The sequence below is a fragment of the Mizuhopecten yessoensis genome, unplaced genomic scaffold (assembly GCF_002113885.1).
Source record: "Mizuhopecten yessoensis strain PY_sf001 unplaced genomic scaffold, ASM211388v2 scaffold10847, whole genome shotgun sequence".
Lineage (NCBI taxonomy): Eukaryota > Metazoa > Mollusca > Bivalvia > Pectinida > Pectinidae > Mizuhopecten > Mizuhopecten yessoensis.
In genome coordinates this window covers 1,284,061-1,299,524 of record NW_018408751.1, presented here as the reverse complement: position 1 = coordinate 1,299,524, position 15,464 = coordinate 1,284,061, and the positions used below count along the sequence as shown (strand labels likewise).

General features: G+C 36.5%; 1 protein-coding gene across 1 annotated transcript; it reads left to right on the top strand.

Annotated features, from left to right (window-relative positions):
* The first annotated feature begins 837 nt into the window (after positions 1-837).
* On the top strand, positions 838-14,419 carry LOC110462946 (zinc finger MYND domain-containing protein 12-like). The gene is made up of 8 exons (XM_021517219.1): positions 838-1,042; positions 3,446-3,587; positions 4,688-4,859; positions 6,737-6,906; positions 7,294-7,416; positions 10,639-10,762; positions 11,743-11,888; positions 14,118-14,419. Exons 1-8 carry the CDS (start codon positions 894-896, stop codon positions 14,223-14,225), a joined length of 1,134 nt encoding a protein of 377 aa, XP_021372894.1. The 5' UTR covers positions 838-893; the 3' UTR covers positions 14,226-14,419.
* Positions 14,420-15,464: the final 1,045 nt, after the last annotated feature.

The window sequence follows — 15,464 nt, the reverse complement described above, 5'->3', positions numbered from 1 at the left end:
ACTAGAGTAGCTAGAACTGTTACAAAGAAGTGCTAAGACAAATGTACGTGTCTTAAAAATCTGTTAAAATACAGTTCCTTCGTCAAAAAACTGATTCCAAAAGGTTTAACTATTGCCGATGCAACATTAAGTTAAGGAGCAGTACTGAGATGTGTGGAACAATCATTAATGCTCAAACAATAAGGGAGTTTGAAATTTGTAATTAACCATGAACATTTAAAGAAACACTCTGTGATACGTGAAATACAATAAAACTATGTTTTGCTAATTTATAATGCTGTTATTGACACTTCTATAAACTCTTTGTAAATATTTGTTGATATGGACCTAGAGGCTTAAATTTAAGCCCTCTTCCAAATTATAATTATTATTCAATTCAATTCAATTGAATTATTTTGAAGACATAAACGACATACATAATTAATATGTTAGGTTATCAAATAAGTTCAGAAGTTTTGAATATACATACATATTTTATATTGAAGAGTTATTAGACAATAAAAGCTTGAGTTCATTATATCACGGAATTAGATTAAATTCCGTGATTATATAAACAATTACATTATGACCCCCACGGAATTTTTACTATGAGGCATCCCTTTTTATTTCAACGAACGGGAATTCGAATAAGTGTCAGTTATTTAATAGAAAATATCCTTATAATCCTAAAATACTGTTTGGGACAGACAGTTGTGTTCAATCTCATTAATATAATCAACACAGAAACATTTCTCCTCAGTACTTGACAGGTTTGACAGCTAGTAAACAAACCCACGTGTATGCCTACTTTGTTGTTCCCAGGAAATGACTTAATGCACCTACAACGCATGCGTCACTTCACTAGCAACCATGTCAACAAAGATGGCGGATTGACGGACGGAATATCGTGATGCATGCACAAATCTTATGAATTGTTCACGAAGACTACCACAGACATGACTTTAAATCCATTAGCAAACCCGAAAGGGGTGAAACTTGCGTGTGAGCTCTGTCAGAAGCCAGCATTTATTCAGTGCACGAAATGCCGCGTAACTTATTACTGGTGAGTGGGAGAAAAAGTCATCTGACATGCAACATGATGGTAGGCCTACATGTAACCGGTGAGACGTCTGATCGTAAAACATGATAGACTGCTATGGATGGGTCATTGACGTAATTAAGGGCTTTATACTAGATCACTGTTTTTATTTGTAATCAATAGTAAGAGTAAATTGATTTGTCTACAGACGTAAGAATAATATGAGAACATACCGTGCTATATTGTGGTTAGGCTACTCTAGTCTAGCGCTGGAAGTAGACAGAGGAGAAAGTATTGGAAAAGTCAGATTGTATTTGGTCACGTCAGACAGTCAATATAAGCGTATCATTAGATAGATATAGGATTTACTGAAACGCTTGGTACCAACATTTTCGATGCTACAATATGGTAAACCATTTATACATTATTGTGTGTACACTACACAGTACATACAGTTGTAGTTGTTTGTTACAGTCGACTCACCAGCTAGATCATAATTACCATTGGTTATGAATGACATTGTAAACAATAGACATGATATTTGATGAATATTTAAACATAAATAAAGAAGTTAAGGAATCCATGGTAAACTTTATCATAAAATAAATATATATCTGATGATTTATATCCAAACTGTCCGTGCATCACTATTCACGACTACTGTTACACAATAACTAGTCGGGAACCAGTAGTAGGAATTTCCATGTTGCTCAATTGTAAGAGCTTTGTAGTTTTATGTTCGACTCTAGAAAATATTAAACCTGGTTACATAAAAATCCAGACAATGTCTGCTCAGCATATATACTCATAAACAGATTGATAAATCAGTATTATGGTATAGGTTCACCATTTTAATTTGAGACAAGCATGCTCCTCATCATAGGAAAAATGTGTGTTTCATTCCAATGTGTTATTGTTTGGAAATTGTTGTCATACACTTCATTTAGTTGGTTACTTTCTGTTTTGCCTCTTACCTTATTATGACCACATATTCAGTTGACCTAGATACAAAGCAAATACCATTCCACATCTGATCATCAATGTTTTGACCAATATATAATTATGTAATTAATTCAGCTGAACAAGCCTGAAAATAACATACAACATATACCATAGATTAGGTTTTCATCTTTCCAGATGTCTTGACATCAAATCTAGACATGTTAGCAACAGCAAACCTGCATGATTTTAACCCTTTTACCCTATGTAACTTTAGTAGACATTATCATGCTTTGATATGGAAGAGTTCATTATGGTCTACAGTGGTGAAGGGGTAAAATTCCTCCCAAGCATTTTGTTGATAGCATCATAATAAATTCTTAGTCTGAATTATCATTTAATACATTTTCCTTTGTGATACAAAATGTAGGTCTGTATTTGACATAATAAAGGCACTTGTTCTAGTAAGTGTGCCCAAAGGAACTTTAGAAATATAATTCAAATGCTTATCATAATATTCCAAAAAAAATCCATTTAATACAGGTTTTATATTTTCTTGAAGTGATCTGGTTGGTTTTGTTAAAATTGTGCTGTTCACAAGTATTTTCGACGAAACAAAGCTGCCATGAACATACTAACCCTTTCACCACTGTAGACCATAATGGACTTGTCCATATCAATGCGTGGTAGTGTCTACTTAAGTTATATAGGGGTGAAAGGGGTAAGTGACAAAAGCAATCTATTAGAATAATATACTACTTGATTGATATTAGACATTTAATTTAGATGTAGGAAAAGAGACCCCCACATCTGTGCCTTGTCGGCAAAATAGTCAAAGAAGTCACTTAAGTTGTTTGATGTAAAAACCTGTCTTATTGTTACCTAGGTGACTATGTAATTGTATATATAATAGACAGTTTTGACTGTTTTCCTTCTAAAATTATTATACATAAAACAGACTTGTAACAGGAAAGAAAATAGTGTGCTTCCATCGGGGATCAAACCCTCGATCTCCAGGTTCCTAGTCGCACGCTCTACCACTAAGATAAAGGGAAATTCCCTCTAGCTCGAAGCTAGAGGGCAACTTTAATCCTATGTACAACTAAAATCTACCACACTACTCCCCCTTTTTAAATGTGTTCGCCCTCAAACACCACAACCCAGGTTCTAACTCCCTGTCACCACAGGGAGGGCCACGGACACCATTTGTAACAGGAAAGAAAATAGTGTACGTGCTTCCACTGGGGATCAAACCCTCGACTTCCAGGTTCTTAGTCGGACGCTCTACCACTGAGCTAAAGGGAAATTCGCTCTAGCTCGAAGCTAGAAGGCCACCATAACCCTATGTACAATTTAAATTGCCAGACTGTTGACTGATAAGGCATGAAACAACAGAAGAGTAAGAGACCCCTACGTGTTATTTACCTATATTGTGTGATGACATTATTGATGTAAATAATTGATCAAACGAACCGTTTATTTTTGTAGTGGGGTAGAACATCAGAAAGCCGACTGGATGGGAATTCATGAAAAAATCTGCCAGAGTTTGATCCAACTGAGACAGGCGTCACCATTCTTACCATCAGAGGAAGAAAGACAGAAAAGGATAAATCACCTCAATGTTAAAAAGGTTAGTTATATTTTTTCTGTGTGTTATATCAGATCAGTGTGGATTTTACAGAAATGTGGTAAATTTTTCATGTATTTTTTAATTTTAAATTTAATTTTAATTTTAAAATTTTCTTCATTTTAATGCAGTAGGTCAGGATTCCACCAACACACTAGAATTACTCTTACTTTTAATGAAAGAATAACAAAGGGAAAATGTGTATGACCCTGTCATAAAATTTGGGGGCATATATAGTGTTGCCAATGCCGTCCCATCGCGTCCCGTCCTGTCCTGATTCAATGTAAACACCTAAACAACTTCAAATTGAAGTAATAGTACCTTGTGTGTGTACTTATTTCAGGGTATCAAGATCAAAGTGGTTGTAACTATTTATAGAATATCAAACACTGAAACCAATTTACATGGTGACGGGGGCATTCATGTATTACAGACATTTTCTGGGTTTTTTTTCAATAATTTATTTTCACTGCTGATTTTCATATTTAGCTAACTGTCATTATTTATAAAAGTCTATCACATCAGCTGTTAAGTGACGTCATCAACAGTAATATCATGGAAACAATGAACAAAAATGTCCTGTTTGTGTGTGAATTAACTATTTGTATTCAAATATGGATGTGATAAAAGGGTGGGGACCAATCGTTCACTTACCCTGGTGTATCCGCACTTTTCTTGGTGTGACATTTCCTTGTCTCACCCTTGGGTTGAGATGGGGGGATTCCCCTATTCATAACAATTGTATGACGTCACATCAACAATTCATTTAAGTCACGGCAACAATGCATCAACATCACGTTAACCATGCATTTAGCCTGTAACAGTAACATTACATTATGTATATGATACACAATGGGAGAACAGGGTAAGAGAAAAAGAATCATTTACCCCCTTTGGGGGTGAGATAACGGAAAACTTGGACATAGAATGTGTGTTGCTATTAAGGTCATTTTGAAATTTCAAATAGACCTGTCTTTTTTTAAATTTATGAAAATATTAAATAACTTTATTTATGGAAGCTCTCTACCTTATCATCTGACTTGTATATCTCGTTATGTTAGGTTGTATACAAGTTAATAGTAAAAGAAACATTTTTATTTTAGCGACAAATGATTGACCTCACCAGAACTACGGGCCAGAAGCTGCTGTTTGAGGGACGACATGAGCAGGCAGTACCAGCAGCCATGCAATCCCTGAGATTTGCTATAGATGTACATGGTTTAGCCAGCATAGAACTTGTGCCGTCATATCTCATACTGGGGGAGGCTAGTATTGGTAAGTGATGGGGAATTACCTCATACTGGGGGGGGGGCTAGTATTGGTGCGTGAGGGGTGATTACCTCATAATGGGGGAGTTTAGAGTTTAGTATTGGTAAGTGAGGAGGGATTACCTCATAATGGGGGGGGGGGGGCTAGTATTGGTAAGTGAGGGGTGATAACCTCATATTGGGGGAGGCTAGTATTGAATATATCAATCTGTTTATGAGTATGCTGAGCAGTCAATCCCTGAGATTTGCTATAGATGTGCATGGTTTAGCCAGCATAGAACTTGTGCCGTCATATCTCATACTGGCGGAGGCTAGTATTGGTAAGTGAGGAGTGATTACAATGTAATGTATCAAGTGTAATGTGTACAATGTAATGTGTACAGTGTAATATGTACAGTGTAATGTATCAAGTGTAATGTGTACAGTATTATATAACAAGTGTAATGTGTACAGTGCAATGTATCAAGTGTAATGTGTACAATGTAATATATCAGGTGTAATGTGTATAGTGTAATGTATCAAGTGTAATGTGTATAGTGTAATGTATCAAGTGTAATGTGTATAGTGTAATTATCAGGTGTAATGTGTATAGTGTAATGTATCAAGTGTAATGTGTACAGTATTATATATCAAGTGTAATGTATATAGTGTAATGTATCAAGTGTAATGTGTACAGTATTATATATCAAGTGTTATGTGTACAGTGTAATGTATCAAGTGTAATGTGTACAATGTAATGTATCAGGTGTAATGTGTATAGTGTCATGTATCAGGTGTAATGTATATAGTGTAATGTATCAAGTGTAATGTGTACAGTGTAATGTATCAATTGTATTGTGTACAGTGTAATATATCAAGTGTAATGTGTATAGTGTAATATATCAAGTGTAATGTATCAAGTGTAATGTGTACAGTATTATATTTCAAGTGTAATGTGTATAGTGTAATGTATGTAGTGTAATATATGAAGTGTAATGTGTCCAGTATTATGTATCAAGTGTAATGTGTATAGTATAATGTATCAAGTTTAATGTGTACAATGTAATGTGTACAGTGTAATATGTACAGTGTAATGAATCAAGTGTAATGTGTACAGTATTATATATCAAGTGTAATGTGTACAGTGTAATGTATCGGGTGTAATGTGTACAATGTAATGTATCAGGTGTAATGTGTATAGTGTAATGTATCAGGTGTAATGTGTATAGTGAAATGTAGCAGGTGTAATGTCTATAGTGTAATGTATCAAGTGTAATGTGTATATTGTATTTTACCAGGTGTAATGTGTATAGTGTAATGTATCAAGTGTAATGTGTACAGTATTATATAGCAAGTGTAATGTGTATAGTGTAATGTATCAGGTGTAATGTGTACAGTATTATGAATCAAGTGTAATGTGTATAGTGTAATGTACCAGGTGTAATGTGTACAGTATTATGTATCAAGTGTAATGTGTATAGTGTAGTGTATCAAGTGTAATATGTATAGTGTAATGTATCAAGTGTAATGTGTATATTGTAATGTACCAGGTGTAATGTGTATAGTGTAATGTATCAGGTGTATAGTGTAATGTATCAGGTGTAATGTGTATAGTGTAATGTATCAGGTGTATAGTGTAATGTATCAAGTGTATAGTGTTATGTATCAGGTGTATAGTGTAATGTATCAGGTGTATAGTGTATAGTGTTATATATCAAGTGTAATGTATACAGTGTAATGTGTATAGTGTAATATGTATAGTGTAATGTGTACAGTGTAATATAATTAGTGTAATGTATCAAGTATAATGTGTAAAGTGTGTTATATATGAAGTGTAATGTGTACAGTGTAATGTGTACAGTTTTATATTTACAGTGTAATATGTCAAGTGTAATGTGTTTACAGGACTGGGTCGCCTGTCACAAGCTGAGGAGTACTTAGCACAGGCCCAGTGGACTGCCCTCAAAACACCAGAGTGTTCTAATGCAATCAAATCCAAACTATACAGAAACCTTGGCCTTCTGTATGCAGCCAAGGGACAATACGACGACTCTCTCAGACAGCACGCAGACGATGTAAGTGAATCTGGCGATCCACAATAATTTGGAAGAAAATATTTCCTGAAAAATAATGATTAAATAGAACAACAGGTCCAGAGTTTTCATTTCTTTTAAAAACACCTATAACTATATGTATGTAAAAAGATGATTATCTGATTCTTTCATATCAATCACTAGAATTTAGTCAGAAACCACAAAAAGGAGTCAAAATTTCTGTATTGCGGCATCAGGGTGTCAATTTCAGAGTACAATGTATATATATTAACATAATAACAATGTATATATCATCATATAATTAATTACATTGTATACTTCGACACATACTAACAGTGTAAATTTGCAATCATTTAAATGACAATGTATACCAATATGAAGCACATGAGCTGTTTTTTCTATTTTTAGATTTATCACGCCTCAGAAGACTTCGGTACTGATGACATCAGGACATCAGGAGGATACTATCACATGGCCAATGTTTTCTTCCGCCAAGGCAGGATGGACATAGCTGATACACTCTATAGACAGGTGTGTATAACATACAGACTATCACCTAACATACAGACAGGTGTATATAACATACAGGGTATCACCTAGCATACACATACACACTATCACCTAACATACAGACATGTGTATATAACATACTGACTATCACCTAAAATACAGACAGGTGTGTATAACATACAGACAGGTGTATAACATACATACTATCACCTAACATACAGACAGGTGTGTATAACATACAGACTATCACCTAACATACAGACAGATGTATATAGCATACAGGGTATCTCCTAGCATACACATACAGACTATCACCTAACATACAGACAGGTGTGTATAACATACAGACAGGTGTATAACATACATACTATCACCTAACATACAGACAGGTGTATAACATACATACTATCACCTAACATACAGACAGGTATATAACATACAGATGATCACCTAACATACAGACAGGTGTGTATAACATACAGAGTATCACCTAACATACAGACAGGTGTGTATAACATACAGGGTATCACCTAACATACAGACAGGTGTGTATAACATACAGACTATCACCTGACATACAGACAGGTGTATAACATACAGACTATCACCTAACATACAGACAGGTGTGTATAACATACAGGGTATCACCTAGCATACAGACAGGTGTGTATAACATACAGATAGGTGTATAACATACAGACTATCACCTGACATACAGACAGGTGTATAACATACAGATGATCACCTAACATACAGACAGATGTGTATAACATACAGGGTATCACCTAACATACAGACAGGTGTGTATAACATACAGGGTATCACCTAACATACAGACAGGTGTGTATAACATACAGACAGGTGTATAACATACAGACTATCACCTAACATACAGACAGGTGTATAACATACAGACTATCACCTAACATACCGACAGGTGTGTATAACATACAGACAGGTGTGTAACATACAGACTATCACCTAACATACAGACAGATGTATAACATACAGACTATAACATACAGACAGGTGTATAACATACAGACAAGTGTGTATAACATACAGACAGGTGTGTATAACATACACACTATAACATACAGATAGGTGTATACCATACAGACTATCACATAACATACAGACAGGTGTGTATAACATACAGACAGGTGTATAACATACAGACAGGTGTATAACATACAGACTATCACATAACATACAGACAGGTGTGTATAACATACAGACTATCACCTAACATACAGACAGGTATATAACATACAGACTATAACATACAGACAGGTGTATAACATACAGACAGGTGTATAATATACAGACAGGTGTGTATAACATACAGACAGGTGTGTATAACATACAGACAGGTGTGTATAACATACAGACAGGTGTATAACATACAGACAGGTGTGTATAACATACAGACAGGTGTGTATAACATACAGACAGGTGTGTATAACATACAGACAGGTGTGTATAACATACAGACAGGTGTGTATAACATACAGACAGGTGTGTATAACATACAGACAGGTGTGTATAACATACAGACAGGTGTGTATAACATACAGACAGGTGTGTATAACATACAGACAGGTGTGTATAACATACAGACAGGTGTGTATAACATACAGACAGGTGTGTATAACATACAGACAGGTGTGTATAACATACAGACAGGTGTATAACATACAGACAGGTGTATATAACATACAGACAGGTGTGTATAACATACAGACAGGTGTGTATAACATACAGACAGGTGTGTATAACATACAGACAGGTGTGTATAACATACAGACAGGTGTGTATAACATACAGACAGGTGTGTATAACATACAGACAGGTGTGTATAACATACAGACAGGTGTGTATAACATACAGACAGGTGTGTATAACATACAGACAGGTGTGTATAACATACAGACAGGTGTGTATAACATACAGACAGGTGTGTATAACATACAGACAGGTGTGTATAACATACAGACAGGTGTGTATAACATACAGACAGGTGTGTATAACATACAGACAGGTGTATATAACATACAGACAGGTGTATAACATACAGACAGGTGTATATAATACAGACAGGTGTATAACATACAGACAGGTGTATAACATACAGACAGGTGTATATCATACAGACAGGTGTATAACATACAGACTATCACCTAACATACAGACAGGTGTATAACATACAGACAGGTGTATATAACATACAGACAGGTGTGTATAACATACAGACAGGTGTGTATAACATACAGACAGGTGTATAACATACAGACATGTGTGTATACCATACAGACAGGTGTGTATAACATACAGACAGGTGTGTATAACATACAGACAGGTGTGTATAACATACAGACAGGTGTGTATAACATACAGACAGGTGTATATAACATACAGACAGGTGTATATCATACAGACAGGTGTATAACATACAGACTATCACCTAACATACAGACAGGTGTGTATAACATACAGACAGGTGTATAACATACAGACTATCACCTAACATACAGACAGGTGTATAACATACAGACAGGTGTATAACATACAGACAGGTGTATAACATACAGACAGGTGTGTATAACATACAGACTATAACATACAGACAGGTGTGTAACATACAGACAGGTGTGTATAACATACAGACTATCACATAACATACAGACAGGTGTATAACATACAGACAGGTGTATAACATACAGACAGGTGTATAACATACAGACAGGTGTATAACATACAGACAGGTGTGTATAACATACAGACTATAACATACAGACAGGTGTGTAACATACAGACAGGTGTGTATAACATACAGACTATCACATAACATACAGACAGGTGTGTATAACATACAGACTATCACATAACATACAGACAAGTGTGTATAACATACAGACTTTCACCTAACATACAGACAGGTGTATATAACATACAGACTATAACATACAGATATTGTACTTTCACTTGTGACATCACAACTACATGCATGACCTTGTAATGTCACTAAAGGATGTGCCTCCATATGTGTGGTATACATGTGTATATGTATGTGTGTTAGAGGCAGGGTACATCAATTTAGAATCTTTCCTATTGCTTAGATTAAAAACTTTTTGTAGTAAAAACATCACCAAATCACCCAAACCAATATGTGCGTTGTTCTTTAGTGTAGGCATCGATACCAGAGACTGAATTTTTGAATATTCCTTTTTGACATGTTGACAGGTGGCAGAAATTTGGTACAAACACCTACTACAGATAGTGAAGGTACGCACAGCCACCCCAGATGTGCCTAAGGGCATTGGCCCAGTCATATCTGAGGAAAGTCTGGAGGAGGAGGACAGTCTAGGTAAGTACAACACCCTGTACTATTACAGCAGACAGTGATAGGCTGGTCTTGTTTCCCCGAACAATTCCTACAGTAAAGTACCATCATTTCAGGATTTTGAAAATAGGTCCAGTGCTTCATTCACTATGTGTATCTCCAAATTGAGGAACCAGATTAGTTTGGATATAATTGTAAAAGTTTAAGAAGTGCCCATGAATCTTGAAGTTTACTGTGCACATATATATATAGGATCTTAAATGAGTTTTCATTTCATATGAGATTTTATTAAATGAGTCTTAGGAGTTTTTATTTTTGCTAGCCTTAGCGCGCAAAAAATAAAACTTCGAGACGAGTTTCATAAAAGCTCATATGAAATGAAAACAATTTTAAGATACTTTTTATAACATAACTCAGAAAACTTACATTTTGGCAGGTTTTAAAGCCAAAATGTAGAGGGCTCAATCAAAGGGAGACAGACATTTTGTTGCGCCATTCACAATTTATGACGTCACGTTATTGTCCATATTATGACGTCACAATCGATTTTTGACTGGCAAAGCCAATGAAAAACGCTCCAGGGTATATTTCACTAGTGACATATATGTAAAAATATTACACGGGCGAATTCACTGGATAACAGGCCGATTATGTGATAAAAATATTTGCGTTTCCTTTACACTGTCCTCAGAAAAACCTACAAACTAATAATGTTGTTATAATCCAATAAAAGCATGAACAGTAACATGTGAATGTCTCCAATCAGAAACTGTTTGTCTCTCTCCATCAAACTATGTGGGGACCAATCATGACACGATGTCAAATTCAAATGTGACAGAAATTTCAGATTGACTGAAGGAACTGGTAACCATAGAAAGCAAGATCATTTTCCCATAAAAATGGGAAAAAAAATTGCATTGCTATCCTTAAATATCTATACCGTCTATTAAATGTTCAATTCCTCAGTATCGTTGAGACTAGATATTGACATGTTTTATTTTCAGATGAAGCGCAGGAAGCTGAGGCTGTCCAGGTTTTAAATGCCATATACGACATGAGAGAACATCAGTCCAACAGACGGGCCCAGGATCTGGCCAAGGTCAGCCATGCACTGGCCATGCTTTACTTCATACTCATGGACATCACTAAGGTAAATTTACAAGGTCAAGGTCAGTAATACCCTTCATTTACAAGGTCAAGGTCAGTCATGCACTGGGCCATGCTTTACTTCATACTCATGGACATCGCTAAGGTAAATTTACAAGGTCAAGGTCAGTCATGCACTGGGCCATGCTTTACTTCATACTCATGGACATCTCTAAGGTAAATTTACAAGGTCAAGGTCAGTCATGCACTGGCCATGCTTTACTTCATGCTCATGGACATCACTAAGGTAAATTTACAAGGTCAAGGTCAGTCATACCCTTCATTTACAAGGTCAAGGTCAGTCATGCACTGGCCATGCTTTACTTCATACTCAAGGACATCACTAAGGAACATTTACAAGGTCAAGGTCAGTCATACCCTTAATTTATGAGGTCAGTTATGCACTAGCCATGCTTTACTTCATACTCATGGACATCACTAAGGTAAATTTACAAGGTCAAGGTCGGTCATGCACTGGCCATGCTTTACTTCATACTCAAGGACATCACTAATGAACATTTACAAGGTCAAGGTCAGTCATACCCTTCATTTACAAGGTCAAGGTTAGTCATGCACTGGCCATGCTTTACTTCATACTCATCGACACCAATAAGGTAAATGTATAAGGTCAAGGTCAGTCATACCCTTCATACCCATGGATATCAGTAAGGTACATTTACAAGGTCAAGGTCAGTCATCCACTGGCCATGCTTTACTTCATACTCATGGACATAACTAAGGTAAATTTACAAGGTCAAGGTCAGTCATGCACTAGCCATGCTTTACTTCATACTCATGTACATCACTAAGGTAAATTTACAAGGTCAAGGTCGGTCATGCACTGGCCATGCTTTACTTCATACTCATGGACACCAATAAGGTAAATGTATAAGGTCAAGGTCAGTCTTCCCCTTCATCCCCATGGACATCAATCAGTAAGGTACATTTACAAGGACAAGGTCAGCCGTGTCTGTTCTTCATACTCAGACATCACTACAGCAGTAACGTCAAGGTCAGTCATACCCTTCATTTACAAGGTCAAGGTTAGTCATGCACTGGCCATGCTTTACTTCATACTCAAGGACATCACTAAGGAACATGTACAAGGTCAAGGTCAGTCATACCCTTAATTTACAAGGTCAAGGTCAGTCATGCACTGGCCATACTTTACTTCATACTCAAGGACATCACTAAGGAACATTTACAAGGTCAAGGTCAGTCATCCCCTTAATTTATGAGGTCAGTTATGCACTAGCCATGCTTTACTTCATACTCATGTACATCACTAAGGTAAATTTACAAGGTCAAGGTCGGTCATGCACTGGCCTTGCTTTACTTCATACTCATGGACATCACTAAGGTAAATGTACAAGGTCAAGGTCAGTCATGCACTTGCCATGCTTTACTTCATACTCATGGACATCACTTAGGTAAATTTACAAGGTCAAGGTCAGTCATGCGCTGGCCATGCTTTACTTCATACTCATGGACATAACTAAGGTAAATTTACAAGGTCAAGGTCAGTCATGCACTAGCCATGCTTTACTTCATACTCATGGACATCAATTAGGTAAATGTACAAGGTCAAGGTCAGTCATGCACTGGCCATACTTTACTTCATACTCAAGGACATCACTAAGGTAAATTTACAAGGTCAAGGTCAGTCATACCCTTCATTTACAAGGTCAAGGTTAGTCATGCACTGGCCATGCTTTACTTCATACTCATCGACACCAATAAGGTAAATGTATAAGGTCAAGGTCAGTCATACCCTTCATACCCATGGATATCAGTAAGGTACATTTACAAGGTCAAGGTCAGTCATGCACTGTCCATGCTTTACTTCATACTCATGGACACCAATAAGGTAAATGTATAAGGTCAAGGTCAGTCTTACCCTTCATACCCATGGACATCAATCAGTAAGGTACATTTACAAGGTCAAGGTCAGCCGTGTCTGTTCTTCATACTCAGACATCACTACAGCAGTAACACAACATAAACCATCTTTCAACTGCATTGATGTTTCAGAACCAATATTCCTATTTTGTCTGTAGATGTTAGTAACTGTTTCTAGGTATTTATATCAATTTCCATGTGTCATTTAATGTTTGGATGTGTTTATAACTTTCTCTAGATGTTAGCAATCATGTCCATACATACTCCTGAATAGGACCACTATGTATTTTGTGAAAAGAAAGGCATCTAAGATATTTGATTTTCTACCTTTCAGGCAAAAGAATTTGGCAGAAAAGCAGTGGTAGCTAGCGAGGGAGACTCAGACGACTGTTTGTCACGTTCTGTTGTGGAATTTATGAAAATTTTGGAAGCTGTGAAATGAATGACCAGACTGCAATGTTACTATTCTAGGCAGATGTTGAATTTATGACCATTTTGTTAATGTTGTGCTTCAGCTATGTAGATGGACTGCATTTTCTTGGAAGAGTCTAAAACTGTGATAAAAACACTTGTAAATTCATGTTTTAATTCATTGTACTGAGGCACCCATTAAATCACTTGTTATATATGTACAGAGTTTTTTGTTTCTGTTTTTATTCAGGATTGACTGGGTGTTTTTTTGGGGGGGGGCTGGGGTGATATAGCTTTCTCTTACCCTTGTGGTTCCACACTTTTCCCCGTGTGAGATTAATAGAATCCATCCCTGATGTGAGGTATGGAGAAGGTTATTCAAACCCAAGGGATACAATATTGAGTAAGAGCTCAATATTTTATCCCGAGGGTTTGAATAACCTTATCCTTACCTCATATCAGGGATGGATTCTATTTCTTACTTATTACCTAAAGCCCGTAAAACAGCTGCTCTTCTAGTAAAGTTGTAAACTGTCAGCACATTTCTCAATTGCATATGAAGCCCGGATGGCAATTGCTAGTGACGTCAATGACCCTGACTGACCCCAAAACGTCATAAAATGACGTCACGAACAATAGCGTGACCCCGAAAGGTCACTATAATTCCCCCGCCAGACTGCGGTGTAAGCGATCTGGACCCGTGCGTGGGTAGGATAGAATGGGTCTCACCCACGGAACTAACCGCCGGGGGGCGCTTGTGTACTAAAGGTGGTAGCGCGAACGTTTTAAGTCACTGCGACGCTTGTAACTATAGACAACAATGGCGAACCGCTATCTAAAATATTCGGTACCGAAATTGAAGGCTGAATTGGCTGCACGAGGTGCTGTTGTGAGTGGAAGGAAGACAGCACTGATAGAAAGGTGATAATATATTTTGCATTACAATTCATAGAAGCACAGTATTAAATACTTTCTGTTCAACATTTCTGTAAGATAACCAAGCTGTCACAATGTCAATGATAACGTTGGTTCTGCTGCTCGGTACAGATCTACATATATACTTTCCTTATAGTGTACACGAAATTCTTAAATATAAATATAAATTTCGTGAATGATGTTATACATAAATTATTTTCATTTTAAAAGATTAGAAGCATATCGACGGAACCAAGACTTCCGACAGCCTGCATTGCTTAATAGCTTACCAGAACCTTTGGCGGTCGGATGGCCTTCTGCAGGTTTTCAGCAATTGCACATCCATCACAAAATT